We start from the raw sequence: 24,396 nt of genomic DNA, 5'->3' as shown, positions 1-24,396 counted from the left end.
CATAGGCATCAGACACACCCTGCACTATTCACAAGGAGAAAAACTAGGCAACAGAGTGCATCCCTGTTTCTTTCCTTCGATTATTTTTATTTGTACTCATGTGATTATTCGTCTAATTCTATCTCTCTGCTAGACAGTAATCTCCAAGATAGCAGAGATAGGTCTGCATTTGCTCATGAAAGTGCCTAGCAAGTAGGTGTATGATAGATCAGTGAGTGAAATAAGTTGGTGTGAAAGAAATGTGACTTCCCACAGTGTTCAAATTCCACAGCTGCCAATTTTATTTGGCATGCACTATTCAAAAAGAGAAAAATTAGACCCTGTGGGATCTGGGGCATTTTCTTAACTAATCAAAAAGCCTACCTGATTCATATAGCCATCGCTGTATGTATGTAAAAGAGCGTATTTACAATTGTGTGAGCAAATCCCACTCCCTGTTACAAATATATTGTATAGAGTAAATGAGCAATACAACATTTTACATGCTTCAGGGTCAACAGTTACATTCTGGGAAATTTATTTTTGACATTGAATGAATATTCCAGGAAGAAATAAATAACTCAAGAAGAACCTGTGACTATATTACCGGAAGCCTTTTGCCTCTTGTCAGTGAAACTAATAGGATACACAGCCTATTTAAATGTAAATTTAAATAAAACCTTTTCTCTACCTCTCTGCTCTCTTTGTTCCTTGTGATCCAGAGGTTACAGGAACATACATACTAATCTCCAATACACACATCTACAGTTGGAGTTTTATGCAAGACGAAATCAAAGTATTTTAAGATTTAAATGATCTATTACTACAGTTAAAGAGGAAAGAAGGTACTCTGAAAATCAGAAGAAAGACGAAGCCCTTCAGGGTGGAAAAGACCTGGCCTGGGACCCATCCTCGGTCGAGATACGGTTACTAGGCAACCCCTCGCGTTCTCAACCGCCGCTCAAGCCACAACCCCGCCCTCGTTGCTAAGGAGATCGACGCCCCAACTCAGTCCTGCCGCAAACCCTCGCGCTCTTGCGACATTGCCGCGCCTGCCGCTGCGTGCGCGCCCTCTGCCCCCACTCTCCGCCCCGGCCGCCATTGCCTCGTGCCCGCGCCGGTCGGTTGGTGGCGCCTTTGTCCTACGGTGGGCAGGTGGGCTGAGGCGGAGGCGGCAGCGGCGGGCCTGAGGGGAAGGAGCGGCCGGGAGCCCGCCGCGCTGGTAGCGGTGAGTGCCAGGAAACGGTGGCCGTCCGCCGAGGCGTGGGGTTGACGGGCAGGCGGTTGAGGGGGGCCAGGGCCGGATGGGGAGGCTGAGGCGGGAGGGCCCGCTCGACGCGCGGCCGCGGCCTCGGCTCCTCTCCGGGCGCGCGCAGGGCTGCGCATGCCCTGTGCGGGGCGCGGCCTTCTCTGGCTCCGGTCCGGCGCAGGCCTGGCCAGCCGGGGCTGCCAGTGGTGGACCCGGGGTTTGCGGCGCCGCACCGCCGCCGCCCATCTGTGCGCGACCCGCCGAAAATAGTCCTCCAGGCTCTTCTGTAGGCTAGGGCTGCACATTTCGCGCCCCCTTCTCGAAATGTGAAGTCACTCGCTTGCGGGGCCTCAGCGACTTGCTGGCGCAGTCGGGATTCGAACCCGGGCCGAGGAGGCCGGCCTCACCCGGCGTTCTCCTGGGCGCGCGGCCCAGGGCGGCGAACCGAGCGCGCCGTCCCCAATCGTTGCCGCCTCGCGGCCCCATGACAGCGTTCTCGAGGCGTCTCGTTGTTAGGTGACACCCCTATCCATTTTATAACGCGGACCCGGGCCCAGGAAACGGGGAAAGAAACAGCCCGAGGTTACCCCGGCAACTAGCAACAGAGCCCGCGCCTCGACCTGCTGGCTCTCCCCGGACCCCGAGCACTTTCCGCACCCGGACAGCGCGCCGGGGGGCTTTTGTTAAGACGGCGTTTCCCCAGTTTCAGCTTCTCGCGTTGCACTTTTATGTTCGTGTCCCCATCTGTACTGCTATTTATTTATCAAATGTTATTTTCTTTCCTCTGACTCTTTTTTTTTCCTCCTTCTTAAATACATTTGTTTAAGGTGGAAACGTAAACCACAACCCGCATAATGGAAAGCCATTTATTTTTCTAATGCTCGTAAAAAAAAAATAAACACTTGTCTATCAAAATAAACAGTGTGTCCTTGTTCCTCCTGAAATTATTCTGCGTTCCACGCTTTGGGAAACGCTGCCCTAGGAGTCTTATGGGGTTAATTGTGGACCTCCCGCCTTTAGCTCTTCACAGAATTTTTCCCTGAGACTTAGCGGATTCCATGAAATGTCCCAGGGTCGTCGGGGATAATAATATTATAAAGCTTTCTCGTTGTAAACTGCTCTCTTTATTGACTTAACGAATGATAGTCCCAGAGAACTTCAGGAACTGTGCGCTCAAGGGCACCGGGTGTGCCTCCTCAATTTTCTTGTAACATTGTGATGTATTAGCTACCTGACAGTTCAAAAAAAGAAAAAAAAAAGTTTCTGCAAACGCCGATGGAGCAGTTTGGGTTTTTGACAACTCTAAATTTAATGTTTTCGGTATGAGTCAGTTTGGGTGTGAAAACTAACTTTCTCATGTTGACTTTTCCAAAACAATAAAGTCCAAGCTTTGCGTTGTATTGGCGATCACTTGGCTACAGGTTAACGTCAGTTTCTTCTTTCGTTCTGGTTGCACTGCCTTTCTGTTAGCTCATCTGACACTCTCCAGATACTTCTTTGAAACTTCTGACACAGTCTTATAATCTAAAACATAGGAACAGTGATTTTCCTTGTAGAATGTGCTGGAGAAACAGTATTGCAAGGCCCAGTAGAAGGAATTTTTCTAGGTGCAGGTTGTTCAATGTCGCGCGAACACCACACTTTGAAGTAGGCATTGACAAATTAACTCATTCATTAGTTAACAGTCTATTCTATTTGTAGTCTATCCATAAGCTCTGTTTTTGTGTGTGAGAGAGCAGATTTTCTTTAACTCATTGAAGGAAAAGTCAGCTTAAGCCATTCAAGGGTTTTTTTCCTCAAAGGCTGTGTTAAAAATCCATACTCTTTGGGGTTACTTTGTATGAGCACAGTATAGAACTTACATAAGGCTAAGGTGATTTTCTTCACATTTCTAACACAATCCTATGCGGAGAAGAAATGAGAGTTTTATTTTACTGTAGTCAGTTTTAGAACTTCAGCAAATGGAGCCTCATCTACTAGTGCTCAAAAGCTAGGAATAAACATCTTTCGGGAAGGCTTTAGAAGTCTGACAAGAAAGAGCACCTGATGGTTTGAAACTTCATTTTAAATAACTATTGCAAGCATTCCATCTCTATGGCCTGCAGATGGCAGTGCCTTTGTACAACCTTATTATTAATTGCAAATTGTTGGAATTCAGTTGTGCTTTTAAGAATGGGAAAACCTTTGAAGGAAATATATTTGATATTTTATTCCCTTCTGTTTATATTTTTTCTTTGTTTTTTGGCTCTCCACATAAGAAATGAAACATCTATTCCTAAACTCCATTATTCTTGGTGGTAATGATAACATACAACCAGCAGTGCATTTGGTACACAAAACAGGTTTACAAATAGCAACTCACTTTCTCCTAACAATCATCTTGTGAAGTTTGTCGGTATCTTTTTTGCACATGAGTAAACAATGGCTCAGAAAGGCTGGATTTCTTGCCCAAATCACATATTTAGTATATTCAAGATATTACTGAAAACAAAAGGATTTTGTGGTCAAGCAAAATTGGGAAATACTGAGGTAAAGCAGTATCTTTTCTCCAGAACTTCTCAGAGGCTTTAACATGTGCAAATGTAGATGTCCAAGAGAGGAAGGTATTGTGATACTTTTCTTTTTCTTTCCTCCCTTGAATATCTTGAAGTAGTAGTGTTTCCCAAAAGTGAGTACTCTTTCTGCTACTTTCAGTTTCCTCTCCATACCTTGAGGTTAACTAATGATTACCACGTGCCTTTAAGACAAGTACTTTTAAATCTCCATCAGCTTTCTTATGCCAAAGGATTTGTCCTGTGAACAGCATACACATTTGTCTAGACTGTTGAGCTTAGGCAGAGTTGAAGTAAACTATCAGGAAGTTAAAAGGGCAGTGACACCAACAGAAAATTGTCCTCTATGTTATTCTCATTAATGAGATGCATTAATGAAAGGATCAGGGTAAGGCCACTGTCTGAAGCAGCAACACATTAGGGAAATATGAAGTATTCTGACAGCTAAATATATAATACCAGCATGCCTGCTGCTTTTTAAATGGTGGTTTTATTACCAGCAGACATGAATATTTATAGGGATGGTCATTTTCATTCTTTATCCTATCACTAAAAAAATAAGAGATAATAGGTCAACTGGACTAATAACTTTTATGGTAAGAAAATAATTACCTTCAAAGAATCAGAACTCTTCTAGACCGTAAAGCTCTTTTCCATTTATTTTATATTTAGAACAACATTATTGTTGGCCTATGTAAAGATTAACAACTCTAGACAAGGATCAGGGCAACCTGAGTTGCAATTGTGAACCGTTATAAAGTGGAGTGTCTCTAAAAAATATCTTGAGGTAACTTTAGTTCTGTAAAATATTTTGAGTGGTCCCCTGATTTGGATTTGGAATGATTAAATACTGAAGGTTAGGTTGATCCTGTAGCTAGTGGGCAAGCTTTGAAGAAATTTGTGGTATAGGTAACTTGGTTTTAAGTGAGTATACTTAATTATGCAGTTGGAGATTGAGATAATAATAACAGGTATTTAGGGTCAGAGATGATACAAGATATTTATTTTTAATCTCTTCAGAAATTATTTTTAATATCCAAAAGAAAAAATTAGAAAAAACATGATTTTCATTCGGTTTTAAAACTTAGGATTATAAGCATATAACTGAACTTTTTGCAGCATTTGGGAAACTTAAATTAGAATAGTATCAGAGTCACTAGAATAGCTTGTTGGAAATACAGATCCTTGGATGCAGCTCCCCACCCCAACTCCCAACTGATCGGTCTCTGAAGGTGGGAGCCAGGGAATCTGCCTTTCAGAAGCCACCCTGTGGTTTTTATGTACATTAAAGTTTTGAGAACTCTTGATTTAGGGCTTTAGTAAATGAGTTTTCACTGGAAATGGAAGATTGAAGCACATTCTAGTACTAATTTATTTATATACTAATTAGTGTATTACTAATGGGAATTGACAGCTCTGGTTTATGGTTGGATTTACATTAATGGATTTGTTTTAAGCAAGACCTTAATTTTAACTGTAAAATGTTTTTTAGCTTCATAATTTGAACTAGAAGTAATAGGAATAGTTAGAATGTCTGTGGTTTTCAATATTTTAATTCCTTCCATTCATATCAGTCAGATGCTTTCACCTTAAGAAGAAAGCAGACCTACCAAGATTTTGTGGTCTACTTAGTGACTAGGTTTGCTCCACTTCACTTGTAGTGGTGTGAATATGAAGTTATATGTATGTGTGGCCATTTTTCTTTTTTTGTAAAGAGTTGCGTCTAGATAAAAAAGCAAACGCCTCAGAAGTTATAGCCCCTGCCAGCAAAACAATACTGACAGCTCTAGTTTGTGAAATTTAGAGAGAACTTTAGTGGGTAGTTTGCCGTTATTAACCAAAGAAGAGGATAACATGCTATTAAAAAGTGGCAAGCACAGTGGTTAATATTTTTCCTGCCAGTTTATAACTACATAATTGGAAAAAGAAACTTAAATTTTCAGGGTATTTTTTAAATGAGCAGATGAAATTGAAGGGAAGTAGTGGACTGCACACTCCTCCTTGTGGGAGCAAGGAGCACTAACCTTATACTCAGATATTATTATTATTATTATTATTATTATTATTATTATTATTATTATTATTATTATTATTATTACTACTACTACTACTACTACTACTACTACTACTACCACCTTTAGCATGGTAGAAACTTTGGTTGATGATCCCATTTCCTTTGGAGGTTTCTGTGTGATTATACTTTCTATACTGTTTTCAGGGATTGTATTTTTACAGATTTTAGCCATTGTTTTGACATGTTCTTTGTAACAGTTTATATTTGTGAGTTATTTCTCCTTGAACACAGGAGTTTAAAGGGGCTTCTAAATGAAAGATCTAAGTACATGTTATGTATAAGCTAAAGAGGTAAATAGATAATGGTAGTTCCCAAATGCCTGCCAAGGATCACCTGAGAAACTTGTTAAAATATAGATTCCTAGGCTTAATCCTTAGATTCTAAAAGTTTGAGATGGGATCTGAAAATCTTAGGTAATGCTGATGTATCTTATTAAAGAAATGCAATGTAGAAACTGAAAAAAATATATATAGGGGTAATAAGGAGTTGTTTAATGGATATAAGAGAGTTAGTTTTGCAAGATGAAAAAGTTCTGGAGACCTGTTGCACAACAGTGTGACTATAGATAGCACTACTGAATTGTATGCTAAAAAATGGTTAATATGATAAATGTATGTTATGTGTTTTTTATCACAATTAGATTTTAAGAAAGTAGAAAAAATTATGGAAGGGTGATTTGTTTATTTCTTCCTGATCAATGGATTGTTGGCTATTAAATAGTGACACTTCTGGCCGTAAGTTCATTTTCTATTCCTTTATTGAAGGTAAAATCATAACCTTTTAAATATTGTTCTCCCACCTATTCCCTACAGTGTCAAACCAATGATCCTTGAACATTATTATTATGGGCAGTATTTTGAATGTCTTAGATTTAAATACTCCTCCCTTCCCTCATTTTTTGGATAATACACATACAGGAAGCCTTCATAAATTTGACTTCACTGAAACTCTATATATGGTAGTTCAGTTCATAGCCTCTTAATAGGTCCTCTTGCCACCAATTTCTTCCTTTTTTATAGCAGTTTTTTATCTAGTTCACTCTGGCTTGCATCTGTAATTCCTCTCTTTCCTCCTCCTGTTCTCCCATTCCCTGCATTAAACTTCCTATAGTATTTCTAACTTATTATGTCCTTCACACCATTCCTTTCCCTTTGCATATGCTTGAATGACTTCTCTCTTTCTGGTAAACTTCTTCTCATCCTTCAAGACTCAGTTTAAATGTCACTTTTAGGCCTTCCCCACCTCTGCCACCTCTCCCCTGTCCCCTATTCTTCCTAGTCTTCTCTCTGCCCTGCTCCTCTTCCCTACAGCATACATACACAGTTATCTGTGCCATAATCCCACTTGAAATTGTATTGTGATTCTCTATGTGCATGTGCCTCTCTCTTATAAACAGTGAGCTCTTTTAAGACAGAGACTTTAGCCTTGTTATTTTCTTACGTCCAAGACTTAGTGCAGAGTATGACACATAGTAGATACAGAACCATTTGTTATACTGATTATAAACTGTAATTTTCAAGTTCATTAATTTAGTTCTCTACAGATCCCGACTTGTACATCAAGTGACTTGACCCCACCCCCTACCCCCAGAATAGGACTGGAACTCAGATTTGCTGATCCCAGCCAAGTGTTCTTTCCTCAAAAGAAGTAAAATGGGACAGAAGTTAAATGTTGATGGAGAATTTTTGTCCAAGTTGTTGAAGCAAATAGATTGTCAGTAGCAAAAGCTAGAAACGTTTGAGGTGATAGAAATTGAAGTGGTAACTGAGTAAGTAGGTCCTACCCTGTTGAGTGGGGCACTTAAACATTGGAGTGACCAGCATAGACTGGGCCTTTTCTAGGTTTCATCAGCATTTAATCAGAGAGTCCTTTAAAAAGTGTTCAAAATGGAAATCAGTTTTTTGCACTCCCTGCCAGAGGCATGTTTAAGCACTTTGGTGCCAGACAGACCTGGTTTTGAGTTCTAGCTCTGCCTCCTGATCATCTGGTAACCTCAGATAAGTCACTTAATTCCTCTAAACTTCAATTTCCTCATTTGTAAAATGGAGATCATAATAGTACTTAACTCCAAGAGTGGTAGAAAGAATTACATGAAATAATGCACATAATGTTTTTAGTACAGGCTCTGGGACAGAGTAGGCGTTCTGTAAATATAAGTTATCATTGTGTCCCCCATTCCTATTCCCAAGAATAATATTCTAATACATTTAAAGACAGAATAATTATTTTAATTAGAAATGGAGGAGATAATCAAATGTGACAGAATGCATAGTTTTCAAAGTGAGCTTGTAGGATTGATTTAGAAACAGAAACTAACACAACATTGTAAATTGACTGTACTTCATTATAAAATAAAATTTAAAAATATCAAACAGAGCATTCTTGTTTCCCTGACTCGTTACAGTGGAACTCGTTATAATATCCCTGGTGTTAAAATAATACCGTTAAAGTCATCTTCATAAATAAAATTTAAATGGGAAGTCCCTTCCCTTCCCAGTTTTGAGAGTTTAATGTGTGATGTCCACTGTCTTGTCAGTGTGGTTTTCCCAGTAGCATTATCATTATCATCGTGCATTTCCAATTTAATAATTACTGATTGTTAGTTGGTTTTCAACTAGGCCTTTTAGCAAGCTTTATTTCATTTGTAATCACTTACTGAAATTGTATAGGCTTCTGGATCCTTTCAACAGCCATGGTGGTACTGTCGAATGTGGTTCATACTACACTCATTTAGAATAGTCCACTGTTTTCCATTGCAGTAGCCTGTGTAGTGTAAAAATTGGTTTCAAGGTGAAAAGAATTGGTTTACGGTGTACAATTTAAAAATAGAGCAAAGCAGTTCATGATACTATGAATGAAACATGCATTTTTGTTTATAACATTATCCAGGGACCATTGTGTGAACCCTGTCTGGCATATTACTCTAAAATAAAATTGTAGATTAGACATTGTGTCTCCTTTGGGAGTTTTTTACCCCGTTCTTTTGTGATTTAAAAGCACTCTGCCACTTCCTGTATAACATGTTTTCTGGATTTTCCCTTGTTTTTTTTTTAAATGTAAATCCCTTCAGTTAGTGCTATTTTTCTTGTCTAAAAATTCTTACCTGAGAAGTGCTTTTAACTGTTTTCTCCACTTGGAAATTATAGATATTCAGGCCATGGTAAAGTACTTAGTGGTGATGATGATTTTGAATGGCATTCATGTTGCTAATGTAATTGACAAAGTATAGAACTCCCAACCAAGCTAAGGTGGAAGAGACACTAAGAGCCTGACTTGACCAGGGTAGAATACAGCAGGAAGAGAAAGAAGCACCATTTCTTCCCTTTTCTATGCAGAGGAGGCATTCCACCTCTCCTTGGAGACTCCTAAGTTGCCACTGCCCTCTTGTTGATTAAATTCTCTCCAATTTTAGCTCCCACCTAATGTCCAGAAAGTTCCCCAAATGGTCTTTTCGTCTGTTTTTTCCTTCTCCTTTACATTAACATCATTTCTGTTTCCTTGGTGTAAATTATGTATCTCTGTGAGGATTTAGGAAGAAAAATAATCTGATTCAACTAATTAATACAAAAGCCCCTTTTACCAGTCCCAGTATTTGCATTTCGAAGAGAAATTTCTTCAAATGAACCTCCAACCTCCAATTTATGAGTTTTCAAATTATATGATAGTTCATTGAGATGGGGCAAGGTTTTTTATTTTCCTGATTCTTTAAGTCTTCGCTGTACCATGATCAGTTACCTGAGGTTATTTGTACTTTTGGTATCTTCTCTGTTCTTCCCATATTTCTGAACTCATAGGTTTTCTAAAAATTCTGTTTGCTTGTATTTTAGGATTTTTTGTGTATAGGAATTGGTGGTGATGATAGTTTTTCATAACTCTCCCTGAAAAGCCATCCACCCCTTTCCTAACTGAGCAGTCTTCTTAGATTGGCAGTGAAACTATCAGAGTTTCCCAGGTCTTATTTTCTCCATATCTGACTCAAAGTAGATATTTAAGTAGGAATGGATAAACAAACATTTGACTTACTACACTAGAAGTTTGCTAAACCCCCAAAATAAGAAACCAGTCTGAGAGTTCTTTTTTGCAGACAAAGCATAAGCCACATCATTCAAATATGATTGCTTTGGACTACTTCATGGATAGTAGGAGGCAAATTATAATCAGAATGGCTTAAAGATATAATCTTGAATTTTTAAGTAATCTTTCAAATGATTGCAGGAAAAACTCACCATGTCAAAGGAAAATATTTATCTCCTTCAGTCCACCTGGAACCAGTTTTGCCCCAAAGGTGCATAGTACATGACTGCTTTGGTCTCCCCAGTCCTACCTATATGTAGGCACTCACAGAATTGACTATAATTATACTGTATAATAGTCCTTTTTATATTATGAGGGCAAATTGTATAAATTTAAAAATACCAATTAAAGTAGTACCATATGTTCCATACTCTAAATGTTTACCAGGTCAAGTCAATGTTAGGTGAGTTTTCTTTATTCACAGGACCATTTAATAATACATAGAATCCTTCTGGAAAATATGGTACTTATTTAAAAGAAATCTGCACTCACTACCACCACTGCCCCTGTATTCCAGAGGTACTTTGAAAACTACTTAAATAATCAAAGACATTACATTTCTCTCTTGAATCATGGTCACCGTATATTAGAAAGCAGTACAAAGTAAGTGAGCAGACTAGGTCAGTAGGCCCTTCTTCTAAACTTGAACTGGTATTCTTCACAGTTATGTATAAAAGAACTAGATAGTCATCATAAGGCCTGTCATTATGTAATATGTAATTCAGGCCTTAGTGAACTTTAAGGGTTGTAAACGGTGATGTGCAGTGCCAAAGCCACGATCAAATATTACTGGCCAAGTCCTATAGAACATGTTTCCTGATTCTTTAAAAATAGATTATAGCTTGTGTCTGCTCAATTCAAAAAGCAAGCGACAATTTAGGTAGAATATACTTCTCTATTTAGGTATGTTACCTTCAGTTTTGTCAATAGCCATTCTCTTAAGGATAATAGACTTCTGACTTAAAATGAAATTGAAGATCATTCTCACTTAAAACAGGAACTCAAAAGTTGACAGCATAGCAGAGTAAAGTCTGTACCAGACCACTTAAGTTTTTTGGTATTACTGTGGTCTTTCATGTGACAGGACTCTGGTTAGAATTTTTCAAATACGTAATTACTATTTTGTGCTTAGTACCATTTAATGTCATTAGACGCACTATCGTTTGGGGAATAAAATTACATTGCAGCAGAAAGCAGTTTTATTCCTCCATTCACTAAAGTATGAAAACTTTAAGTCATATAAAAATTGTCAAGTGTTATCTTTGGGCATAAATCGGTACATTTCTTCAGATACGTCATCACTTCTTAGACGTAATATTTATTCACTTCAGTTTTTGCAAAGCAAGTTTGTTTTGTTTTTAGCAGGCAGGCTTTAACTACACAAATTGGCTTTCTGTAAGTTTGTATGTTTCCACTGTTCTCCTTTATCTAGTGGTCTAGGAGCCAGGCTTCTGTAATGAAAACTTATGAGGAGTGTTTTATTACCTAACGCTGCTATACCAAGTGCCAGTGTTTATTCTTAGGTACTTACCTATGAGGGTTATAAATGTTAATATGTCATATACTTTGTTCAGAAAAAAATTAATCAATTTATTTCCTACATCTCATTTTGGAAGATTCTATCCAATGGAATGCAACACAAGGCAAACTAAAAGGAGACCTTGCTTCATAGATTATTGGAAGTTTTAAGATGATGGATTGCAGCCATTACTTCTTTGTGACCTAAAATGGAATTATTTGCCTTTACTCTTTTTTTTTAAACTCTCTTTCTCTCTTTCTCCTCCCCTCAAAAGAGAATCTGACAGCTGGCTCTTCAAGAGTTTAGAAGACAACCTTTTCCCCTTTTAGGTGTTAGGTTTAGGCTTGACGGAATGTTAAAGGATTGACATAATCACTTTTTTACAAATTATGTGTTAGCTAGAAAACTGAGGGACATTCCCTACCAAGCCATGACAATGTACTGCCATAACTTAATAAAAATTGCCCAAGTGACAGTGTGTCTGCTGAATGGATTTTCTTACACCATCTGGTTGTCACTGTAGTTTTTTTGGTTGTTGCTTTCATTTGAAATGTGCTGATGATCTTATTTTTATTCCGTAGCATTGAACAGATGGGTTGATTATTCTTTTCAGATATTAATAAGGCAGCGGAAAGAAGAAATATGAATACGGCTCCATCAAGACCCAGCCCCACACGAAGGTAAAGTACCCTGAAGCAGTGAGTTCCCTTGGGAGAGTTGGGCTCTGGGGAGTTAAGCCCAACTTCGTACATCAAGGGTCTTTTCTCCCCCCCCCAACAAATCAGAAACGCTCAAGCGAACAATAAGAACATGAGCCTTGTGTGAAGGGGCCTTGCTGCTTTTTTAAAACATACATCAGGAGATGCAGAGGAAGCTTTGTGTTTTCGGTGGCAAACCCAGCAAGTTCAGCTTGTGACATGAGTTGCAGGCGATTGGAAGAGGATAAACCTCTGTCTGTCCTCAGTTCACGTGGCAATGGGAGCCTCCACTGCAGGAGGAGTGCCCCAGGGTCGTTGGCGTGTGCCATGCTGCACTGCAGCAGGCAGCAGAGATTCGACTCTTCATTCCAAATGGCTGCTGGTCCAGATGTTAACCCAGGTTTACAGAAAGTGCTGCTTGAGAGATTGCTGCTATGCCTGTGCTGCCGATCCCGTTTGCTCTCATGCTTGGGTTACCTATTGAGGGGAAATAAAAAGGGCAAAAACACTCCACCTCTCAGAAGTCTCCCTTTTTCTTAGCTTTCCTGGAAATAAAAGGCATTTCCCCAAATATTCTTCCTTCCAGTATTTACAGAAGAGATGGTCCTGATGTTTACCCTTGAGATATGCATTAAATTGGCCCCTTCTCTCAAAGAGGAGCCTTATTAATGTTACCATTTACACCAAAGATGAGTGTATTGTATTCAACTGTCTGGCCCCATAAAGAGCATACAGGTGGATGCAGTGTGTGCAGTTTTGTGTGGAATGCAAACACATATTTCATATCTGGTATCTCTTCATGGCCCAAGCGGATACTCAGTATGGATTTTGCCTTTGCTCCTAAGTGAAATTGCCAGTTTTCCACAGTAAACTACATACCTAAACTATTTACCACCATAAACTGCATTTCCTGTGATGAACTGAACACTGTTGAGTATGATGACTCCTAGTCTGTACTGATAGCTCCACAGGTCACTGGGGATACACCCAATTATCTGAGCAGTTAGTTACACATAACATACAGCTATCCTGCTTTGGGAGAAAAACACCTGTATTCATTGTTACCTACTAATGGAAGAGAATGGCTGCTGTGTGTTTGGTGTATATGCCCCCACTTGGATATGACGGGTATTTTCTAAGCTACCAGAAACAGATTATACATATACATGTCTGTTCTGCAGAGTTCAGGCAGGGACAAAGTAACGCTGCTGATTTCAGTTGGATTCTTTGAGCACTCTGCCCACACAGAGGAGTTGAATCTGACACCATAACTAAAGCTACACTACAGCTGTTAGGTGGATGCCCTGGTCATTCATTGGTTTCACTGCAGAAGTGAGCATATACATTGGTATTCTGTTCATTCTAACACCATAAGGTATGCCTGCAGCTTGCAGGTAAATACAGTATTGATTGATTTTGTGTGTATGTGTGAATATCCTAAAGAATATAAACGAATCCTGTAGAACTTCAGCAGTTCCATACAGTGTCTGCTTCTGTTGTGCTGTATCTGACAGTGCTGCAGATGTTGGGCAGTCCCAACTGTGTTGTTCGTTATTCCAGTAAACATGGAATACAAGTACTAGGAGTTTGCATCTAATGTTCAGAAATATGGGGCTCCGTTAGAAGCTGTGGTTGCTAAATGGCTTGAAGGGAGATACGGTATATATCCAATTTCTAAGGAACCCTAATGTGTGTGTTTCTGAAGTAGGTCGCTTACCAGGAGTGTAGAATTAGTCACTATAAAGACACTGACTCCACTAGTAAAATCCTCCTGCTCTTTGTTGTCCCCATGATGCTTATGATCTCTGGATAATTTTGTCTGTGTGTTTCTGCAGGCAAAAAGAAAAAAAGGGCAGTGGGGCACATTACATAATACAGAGTAGTTCCCATTTGTGCTGTGGATTGAGAAGAATATTTTATATTATCCCATTAACGGTATACTTAACCAAATGCTTTTAACATTTCCAGTTGATTGTAGGTATTCAAGAAACATTGGCAATGTTGGGGAAATAACCAGCTCCCCTGGTTGGAATTCAATATAGCCATGCCAGGGCATTAAATTTAAAAGATTAGTTTCATCCTAACCTAAAATGCAGCTCTATAATTTCACCTGTAATGGAAGAAGTATCTTTATGGGTTTTTTTCTTTTTTTAATATCCCTGCCCATCCAAATTAAAACATACAAACAACATTAGAGGGGGCCTTTTAAAATGTTCTCCTTACCAAATATATAAATAAAAATATTTGTCACTTTTATATACCTTTTAATACATTACCTTCCTCAGAAATAAATTCTAAAATGAAGTTGTTGGGATGTGGATAGTGTAGTGGCTTCCTGCTTTATTTATGCTTTATTTACAATCAGTAGGAGGGACAGCTAGGCTAATTCAAATTCCATTAAGAATCACTCTTCCCCTTGATGTTGTATCCCTAACTGGATTCCTCAACATGTTATTAACCATGATGAAGTTCTATATAGTCATGCTTAATAAGGTTCAGGGAAAAGGAATGTTCATGTTTAGTAAAATCTGGTCTGAGCCCCATCTAAAATCTGAGCAAAGAGTCAGTTTTTTTTTTTTTTTTAATTTAAAGGTAAAAATTTAAAACCCTAATGCCAGACAAATAGAACATTGTTTTCAAAATAAAACACTAATATATTGACCATTGCCCTGATTGTGTATTATCTCTTAAGATGTACCAATAGCACAGAAGTAAAATACAGTAAGTAGACAAGGTGGGTGGTTAGCCTGGAAAGGGCTAATCATTTCTCTAAGGGTGAACACTGGATATCACTCTCTTTGGGTCTGTGCTTCCAGTCAAAGCCTTGAGATAATAACAAATGTACCAGTATGTTGACAAGAACCAAACTGTCTTCATTTGACAACCTTAATCATTATATGTTCCCCCAGCCATAGGGGGATGCATTGTTCACAGGGAAAAAAAACACTATATAGCAAACATTTCCCTTAAGTTGCACCTCTGTGTCTTCAGTGTTGCTACTTTTAATACGAAAATTGTTTTTAAGCTTGCTGGCAGGACCTTTGTAACACCTTGTTTTGCTGGACTTTAACCTTGAGTATCAAAACACCTGGGTATCTTTGGGAGTTTTCGCAGGATTATCACCTCTTCAAATGTCTCTGTAAGCACAGTTCTGCTGGAATTGCTCTTTGTTCCGTAACATGCCTCCCTAATGACTCCAGCTATCAGAGTGTTGCTCTGACAATATTGGCCCAACCAAGCACAGCATTCTGCATCCGGGATCCCTGCTCTGGATCAAATTTCAGACTGAATTCTCATCATTTAACCACTGGACCACTTCATTGGACTTCTTTGTACTGCGTACTTACCATGCAAGTTGGCTAGCATTGGTGCTAGACAGCAGTCCTTACCTTCCTCGAAGACTGGACCATGATTCTAGTCGTACCTCAGTTCTCAGTTTCCGTCTTCAGCTCAACACTTTGGCAATCCAGGTCTTGAAACATACCCCTGTGCAGACCTGGCCTCCAAGTGAGACTATTTCTTGAACCCTCTTGCGTGATCTAAAGAAGAGCAAATAGAATTAACTTAATCTACATCAAGAACTCTGCAGAGCATTTTCCCTACGTAAACATGAAGGATATTAGGCCTGGTTCCTCTTCGGTGAAAGTCATCAAGAAAAGAAAAGAAATAATCTAACTGTAGGCAAGTTTCTTACATGGCCTGAGGTGATTTCTGCATGTCCACAGTGTTAATTCCTTTGATAACTGCTTGCTCTTGGTTATGAGACAGCGCTAGCTCAATGTGGGCCTTACAGTTAAAGATTCCAGGCTGTAATTCTGCACAAACACTTAAAGAAGAGCCGTCAATTCTCAGCAAGTGCCACCTCTCCCTACCAACAGAAAAATCCTCTTTGTGTTTGAGAAAATCATCAATGTGCTTCCTAGGAAGAAGCATGGGCACTTACAAAATTTGAATCTGTGAGGTGTGATATCTCATTGCACCCCGTGTCCTACCTGCACCTAATGGCAAAATTCCGCACAAGTCTTTCTGTTTCGAACAGTAGCATGGAGCCATCATGGTGGGGGATCATCACATTGCAGCCAGCTATTTAGATAATGATATTTGTGGACAGTGTCTGTGACTGAACAGAGGTATGAAGAGCTGATAAAGGATTTTTTTCCAGAAGCAAAAAAAGGCTGGCCTTCCAGGCAAAATATTCCAGTGAACAGAAAGAAAGGATATGTGGATAAAGAAAAGGACAGAGGCCTTCCTCCCTGACCTTCTGTACAGCCAAGGCCAAAGAACACCGTCCTGGGCCTGAGATCTCAGTCTCTAAGCCAAAGAGAAGCTCAGAGTCCATCAGTCTTCTAAGATAATCGTCTTATGAGTTCTTATTCTGTAAACTCTCCCCAGTGCTCTACACAGCCCTTTAGTGTCCAGGAAGAGAAGCAGTTCTGCCAGAACCACATCACTTGCCATCTGAGCCATGGTTTTTCCCTCCGCCCATCCCTCCTTACCTCTCAAATGTTTCCAAATGGTATGACTATATTTCTTTCATGGCAAAGAACATGTGGCTTTTTTCTCCCTTGCTGAATAGATGAGGAATTTGCAACAGAATTTTAGTGCTGTTTGTCAACTGCCTTCAGTTTGTGGACTCTGGTGTTGAAATGCATTTAACTACTGTTCAGTTTCTTTTTAGCCTCTAGTGACCTGATGCCCTGGTACCTGAGGGTACAATGCATTGGTTTCCAGTTAAACACCTCTGGTGCCATGGGATGATATGGTAAATTTTATTCTCCAGAAACTTATTTTCTAACCCACTTGTTATCAGAAGTCAGGCATCTCATTCAGCAGGCTTCATCTTTGGGGCACTTTGAATCCTGCACATTGTACCACCCTTTTGTTAGCTGGATCTTGTTTTGAGATAAGTGTTGGGGCCAGCAGCAGGAGCTCTTTTGTTCTGGGGAGGTCTTTGGGTTCTGAAGTGACCCTAAAAGGGGTTTTGTTTTGTTTTTGTCTCCAGAAGAACAGCAGTCTGTTACACTGCTCATCTTTTGGAGAAAGGAAAAAAACTTTGCCTTTTCATTTTAGAGAATTATTATTCTCTCTGTCCCTGCTTCTATACTTCTTTGGTTCTTCTTCCCCTTCTTCTACATTTTTACCTAGAAGGCAATTGAGGAGGAATTTGTAATTTTGTTGCACACAGACTTGAGATTCATTGAGGGGAAGGGAGTGCTTGCCTTCTCAAACTGGAAGCATGAACCCAGATTTTGGGAATCTAGGGCAATTATGGTCAACCTTCAGGGGTAGACTCTTGATGAATGAGTAAGGTATTTCAGTAGATTCAAAAGAGTGAGAACCAAATATGGCATTTATAATTATCCTAAGACTGTGCATAACATGCTGTGATACGGTGTTCTTATCTGTGTCCCCACCCCCAGTGTCACCAGCCCAAGGCTTTGTGTGTGGTCTTTGGTCTATAAAGTTCATGATCTCTCTCAGCTTTGATTGGCAAGAACACTTGAAATCTGATTCCACCTCTAATGACTATTTCTAACTGTTCCCCAAGGCAGGTTTATCTACTGATCATTAATCCAAAAATACTTTACAGTTGTCCCTTCCCATTGGATTCTGGGCATTTGACCACATTTTACATTGTATCAGATGTTACATATGTTAGAAGGATTATATGACTTAATAAGTAAAAGTGAAGTAAGAATCCTGGTTAGTCTGTAGTTTATTCTAATAGGAAGAATGTTTAGCTGTCCTCATTTAAATTCCCTGATCTCCCATATGTTTGCTTCCGCAAATCAGGAGTACTTGTGAGCCTTAAATATATGACAAGAACTTTTCATAGAAGCAGAGTTGGCATTTAAATTGTTTTTGCTGTGACCATGTGGATGATATGAAATTGAGGTTTTCTTCCAAGCTGAGAGCATCATGATGAATGTTTGTATGTGTAGTCATGGTAGGTGACAAAAGTATAAACAGAGCATGATGCCTGCTCTTGAGAGGCTTACAGTTCAGTTGAATAATTCAATTTATTAAACATTTACCTAACTATGCTGTGTCCTATGGATACAAAGCCTTCAAGAGTGCTTACTGTTTGGTAGGAAAGCTTTGTAAACACATAACTATAGAACGTTGTGACAAGTCCAATAATAGAAGTATGTGCAGGAGCAAGATTCATTTAACATATTCATGGAGCATCTGCTGCATGGTCAACAATATAAACCTACATAGTGGCTTTTTAGTAGAGAGTCAAACTGACAGTCCTCACGAACCTGCAGACTAGTAGGGCAGACAGAGATTAAGCAAGTAAATTGATATGTGATGTCAAATTGTGATAAATGGCATGAGTAAAAACAAAGTTCTGTGAGAGAATGTGGTCAGGATGTAGGGATAGAAGATAAACTTTTAGACTAACAGAATCAGAGAGTGAGGAATACTTAAGCCTGAGCCTTGGAAAAGAGTATGGATTCATTCTTGCCGCTCCATTAGAGGCATTAGGAAAAACCTTGACTAGTTATAACAAAGGCCAGTTTTGTAAGAAAGTGGTGAACTAGGGAGAGAGTGAAACAAGGTTGGAGAAGACAGGAGCCAAGACTGTACAACCTTACTAGCTTTAGTAGAGATTTGGGGCTGAATTCTAAATGCTGGGGGAAACTAGTGAAGGGTTTTACATAAGGTTTTACAAAAGATCACTCGAGTAATCTTAAGTAATATTAGAAAAAAGGTAAGAGCAGAAATGGGAAGACTACTTTAGAAGGCTCTTCTTGTGCTTTGGGGGAGAGATGATTATGGGTTGATCTTCCAGTGGTACCAACGGAGGTAAAGAAACATGGGAGAATGGATATCAATTTCAGAGAAAGCATGAGCAGAATTGGAAGTGTGATTGGGAGAGGGTGGGGCTTTAAGGAAAGGATGACATCCAGTTTCCTGGCTTGAGCAACTGAGTAGATGGATGTGCCATTTACTGAGATGGAAAGGACTGGAGGAGGAGTATAATTGTTGGGGAAGATCAAGAGTTCAGGGCAGGTTTATGGAGGAGGTAACCCTTAAAGTGGGTCAAACAAGAAGATGTCATAAAAAGGTAAACCAGATCAAGATGAATAATAGAAATAGTAAGTGTTTACTAGTTGAGCCGGAGGAGAGATCAGCAGTTACTAGAGAGATCAGAGATTTCTTGAAAGACGTGGGACATGAACTTGCCTTTGAGGATTGGGTGATACTTGAACTAATGCAGGAAAAAACATTCCTCATTGAAAAACCATATGATAAGACAGAGATGTCATGTGAGTTAAGGCATAAGAACAGCTTAAGTAGAACTGAGGAGGCTGAGTCAGGAAATGGGGGAGAGAGAATAGTTGGAAAGGGACCGGATTTGTTAGGGAGGGGTGCCCAGAAGCATGATAGCCAAGCTGCAGTTGGTAACAGGTGGAAATTCAGATAGTTAATCTTGCATTTATGTGCTGAATGAATTGAAATCTGGAAGATTGGTTTTTGGTTTTGTTAATGGACACTCTTGGTGCCAGCATAGAAGTAAGAGTTTGATTGACACAACGTTGTAAACTGACTATAAAAAAATTAAATTAAAATTCAATTTAAAAAAAAAGAAGTAAAGGTTTGGATTGAACTTATGAATCCAGTGAGAATGGACAGAAATAATGAACAAGGTTCAAATGGCCTAATGGAGATAGGGAAGAAGAATCGAAGTTAACTTACTGAGAACTTAAACCTTGGTAACTGGGAAGATGATTTTTGGCAGAAGTGAAAAAGTCGGACCGGGCCTGAGTGGGTTGCATAAGAAGTTTAATTTTAGATATGTTGGGGATGAGTTTCTAGGGGAGTGGAATGTCTCATGGATACTAAATCAGAGCCGGCCAAATATACCTGTGACTTCAAACACTGTTGTTTTTTAAAAAACAAAACTAAACACTTTGGCAAAAATGAACCAGGTTCTATGTAAACCTCAGACTGAAAGAGACCACTCACTACTCAGTAACTATGTTGAGAAGACAGAGAAACTGGATGTTCTTATACTTGACTGTATGTATCTTACTGTACTTCTCTTTCTTTTTTCCCTCAATTTGATGAATCCTGCTAGATGTTTTAAGTGAAGTTTTCTGTACTTTAAGGACAACTCTTTTGAGCACCGTTACTTGGTATGAGATTGTGCCATTTGCTATTTTTCTTCATGAGTCTTGCCCCTTACTATGAGCACCCAATTCATCCCCTGTTTTAAAGCCTCTTTCAAACAAGTCTGGTGGGAAGAAATAGGTTCTAGGGGAAGATACTTTAACTTTGAAAGCCTATTGAGATAGAGATGAGAGTTTGACATGCTTGCAGAATACTGAATTACTCCTGAAGCCTGGTAAATCCTACAACCCCAATCAAAACCTTTGGCTCTGGATCGTAAAGCCTTCCTTGCCCTAATCTTTTGAGATTGTAGAACCTACTAGTCTATTTGCTGACCAGATGGATGACTGTCCTTAACATTTCAATCATGTTCTCACTGTTTGACTGCCATGTTTTAGAGAAAAGTGCTTGGAGGGTGGGGGCTTCCTCCAATATAGAGCTGATGGATTGGCTTATTCAGTTTCTTTGTCTTAGCATCTTCTTGCTACCTCCCACAGAGATCCATATGGCTTTGGAGACAGTCGAGATACAAGACGTGATCGATCCCCAATTCGAGGAAGTCCGAGGAGAGAGCCCAGAGATGGCAGAAATGGCCGGGATGCCCGGGATAGTAGAGACATGCGAGACCCCCGAGATTTGCGGGACCACAGAGATAGCAGAGACATTCGGGATCACAGAGACAGCAGAAGTATGCGTGATGCTCGGGACATGAGGGATCTTAGAGACTTTCGTGACCTAAGAGACTCAAGGGATTTTCGAGATCACCGGGACCCCATGTACGACAGATACAGAGAGATGAGAGACTCCCGAGATCCCATGTACAGGTACATATACAGTTATTCTGCTTGGTTTCTGTTTTAAGTCTTTTTTATGTGTGTTCTGCTGAACTGATTGAAAGCTCTATACAACAGTGACTTTATCAGCCCTATTATTTCCAGTGTCTATCAAGTGGTGGATGTGGTGCTCGATAAATAATTGCTGAATATATGAATTAATGATGAATTATGCTTAGTGAATGAATCTAGATCTTACCCTGTGGCCTATGAAAGACAGCATTGTGCAAATCAAAAAAAAGATGGAGTGCACATTGTTTGAGCCAGGCGAAACCACAGAGAAGATACACAAATGGCCAATAAATACGTGAAAAGATGCTTGACATCATTAGTCATCAGAGAAATGCAAATCAAAGCCACAATGAGATACCGCTTTATACCTACTAGATGGCTATAATAATTTTTTTTTTAAATAAGTGTTAGCTAGGTGTGGAGAAACTAGAGCCCTCATACATTGCTGGTGGGAATGTAAAATAGTGTGACCACTGTGAAAAACTGGCGATTCCTCAGTATAGTAGCAGAATAGTACATAAATAAATAATATATAACTGTAGTAGAATTATGACCTATCAGTTCCACTCCTGAGAATATTTCCAAAAGAACTGAAAAGAGGGACTCACAAATGTATGTGAATGGACATGGCAGAACTACTCTCAGTAGCCAAAAAGTAGACATAATTCAAATGTCCATCAGTGGGTGGATAAAAAATGTGATATATCCAAATAATAGAATATTATTCACTCATAGAAAGAAAAGTGATTCTGACACCTGCTGTAACCTTGATGGACCTCGAAAATGTGATACTATGTGAAATAAGCCAGACAGACAGACACAAAAAACAAATATCATTTGATTTCACTTATAGATTTAGAAAAGGCAAATTCATAAAGATAAAGTAGATTAGAGGTTATAGAGATTGGGGAGGAGTTTCTGTTCAGACTGTTCAGGGTGATGAAAATTCATTTTATATATATACTTTTTGGCTTGTTTGTTTTGTTTTTTAACCACAATTTTTAAAAAGCACAGGGAAGGAGGCTAGGGGTGGGGGCATGAAATGGTTTCTTGAAACTAATATCAATAATTACTACCAGTTATTTTGTATTTACTTTAGGCCAGGGAGCTTACTTTATGCTGAGAGCTTTCTGTACATCCTCCCAGTCATTTTGGAAGGTAGGTTAACTTAGTCTCAACCACAGAACTGATAAGCATTGAGTCCCTGATACTTAACTTTGTCTAATCCCAAAGTCCTATGCCTTACTATGCTTACTTCCTCACAGACAACTGGGTCTTGAAGAATTCTCTGTATTTTATTTTTGTGGGATAGGACTTTTAACTTTGTGCAAATTTCTTTAAATTTTCAGGAGAGAAGGATCTTACGACAGATACCTGCGAATGGATGACTATTGCAGGAGGAAGGATGACCCTTACTTTGACCGCTACAGAGATAGCTTTGATGGACGAGGCCCTCCAGTCCCAGAAAGTCAGTCTCGTGCAAAAGGTAGTGTCAGAAACAGTTTATTCCTGTTACTGGTAGAATACTTTACAAAAGAGAGAGGAAACTGATGACCAACTGGAAAGGGGCTAATGACTTGGCCAAGCAATTCACAAAAAGAAATACAAATAGCCTATTCACGTACACAGAGCATTCAGCTTGAAAATCATTTTTTAAATGTAAATTAGTCTGGTTTAGTCATGCAAAAAGAAGAAATAAATATGAAATTCCAGCAATAAGAAAAGAAATGAACAAAAGTTGGAGCTGAAGAGGTTAAGTACTTACTTTTGCCCATTGAGCAAATAACTGTCTGCCTTACCTATGTAGCATGTGGGGGTTTTTGTTTTATTTATAATGTTTACCTAACAGTTTCTCCTTTTTAGGTTACGACAAACATGTTTTTTAAAAACTCTGTTTTTCTCAATGCATCTTTAAAGATTTTAAATTATTTTATACCTGGACAAGTTGAGTTAAGAACCTCATTTTTAATTTGTTATAAAACATACTCTTTACTGGCTTTCTTTTTTTAAGCAAGTAATAAGTATCTGTCAATAGTTGTCCCAAAAATGCAAATCAGAATAGTAATGAAATACCGTCTTTTACCTATCAAGTTGGCAGGAATTTTTTTTTAAATGACACTTCTCGATGTTGATTAAAATGTGGAGAAATAGCACTAGGTAATCCACCCTTGTGAAGGAATAAATTAGTAATGGCCTTTCTAGGGGGCATTTTGGCAGCATGTATCAGATAAAGCATTAAAACAACCATGCCTTTTCATCCAATCATTCCATTTCAGTGAATTTATAATAGTAAAAAATAGTAATTATGGTTAATTTCAGGTGGTAGTCTAGAGGACTAATTCAGAGAGTGTGTGTATATTATGACCTTTACCTACAAGTAGTTCAGGATTTAGAATAAGACCTGTAACTTAATTTTATAGAAAGGTTCAGTCTGTGTTGTAGTTTTCCCTGGTGTTATCTTGCAGAGCGTTTGAAACGTGAGGAACGGCGTAGAGAAGAGCTTTATCGTCAGTATTTTGAGGAAATCCAGAGACGCTTTGATGCCGAGAGGCCTGTGGATTGTTCTGTGATTGTGGTCAACAAGCAGACTAAGTAAGAATGCTTTGGATATTTTTCCTGAGTGAGGAGAAGGACCAGAAGAGAAATTCAGGCTCCATCTTGGCAGCTGTATCCACTGAATTTGGGTTGTGTATTCTGGCATTGCTATACCATGTTAGCCAGTGTCCTTTCAGTTGTAGGTGACAGAAAACCCACTGCAACTGGCTTAAGCCCCAGAGGGGAGTTTTCAGTTTGCTTGACTGGGAAGTTCAGGTATGGCCACATCCAGGGTCAAACTGTCGTAAAGACTTGGTGTCTGTATTGCCTTCATTCTCAGACAGGCTTTCTACTTGAAAAGGCAGAATGGTACTAGACATGTATCGTCTTAGCTTAGCAAACCCATGGAAAGAGCTGCTCTTTCTCATTGCTTCCACCTGAAGTCCTGGAATTGTTTTTCACTGGACTACCCTGGCTTACTTCCCCATCCCTGAATTAGTCACTTTGGCCAGCAGTTCTGGTCATGTGCCCATCCCTAGAACTAAAGGTGGGATTAGTCCTGTGGAACCACGTGGACTGAGTGGGAGAGGGAACCCTTCCAAAAGGAAAATCGAAGAGGGAGTATATGCTGGTCAGGCAGAGCAACAGATGTCCCCTTTGTGGGACAACTCTTAATCCCCAGTACTTTGGGAAGTACACGTCTCTGAATTTGTCAGCTAAAAACCAAGCCACCTTTGTGAAGTGCTGTGGCCT

The 24,396-nt window shown here is 39.3% G+C and overlaps 1 protein-coding gene across 5 annotated transcripts in view; it reads left to right on the top strand.

The window, feature by feature from the left end:
- The first annotated feature begins 1,050 nt into the window (after positions 1-1,050).
- The window catches only part of NCOA5 (nuclear receptor coactivator 5), a 28,774-nt gene continuing 5,428 nt past the window's right edge, over positions 1,051-24,396 (top strand). For 2 of the 5 annotated variants that reach the window (XM_032461280.1, XM_032461284.1), the window contains exons 1-5: positions 1,051-1,207; positions 12,061-12,127; positions 20,761-21,087; positions 22,458-22,594; positions 23,574-23,700. In XM_032461280.1, the coding sequence (XP_032317171.1) occupies positions 12,090-12,127; positions 20,761-21,087; positions 22,458-22,594; positions 23,574-23,700 (629 nt within the window). In that variant the 5' untranslated portion in view covers positions 1,051-1,207; positions 12,061-12,089. Of the gene's footprint in view, positions 1,208-12,060; positions 12,128-16,823; positions 16,908-20,760; positions 21,088-22,457; positions 22,595-23,573; positions 23,701-24,396 lie in introns of those variants that run through there. The other 3 variants (XM_032461281.1, XM_032461283.1, XM_032461285.1) reach the window with 3 other exon arrangements.

Source organism: Camelus ferus, chromosome 19, assembly GCF_009834535.1.
Source record: "Camelus ferus isolate YT-003-E chromosome 19, BCGSAC_Cfer_1.0, whole genome shotgun sequence".
Lineage (NCBI taxonomy): Eukaryota > Metazoa > Chordata > Mammalia > Artiodactyla > Camelidae > Camelus > Camelus ferus.
The sequence above is the reverse complement of the archived record's forward strand: the minus strand, read 5'-3'. Positions and strand labels throughout refer to the sequence as shown.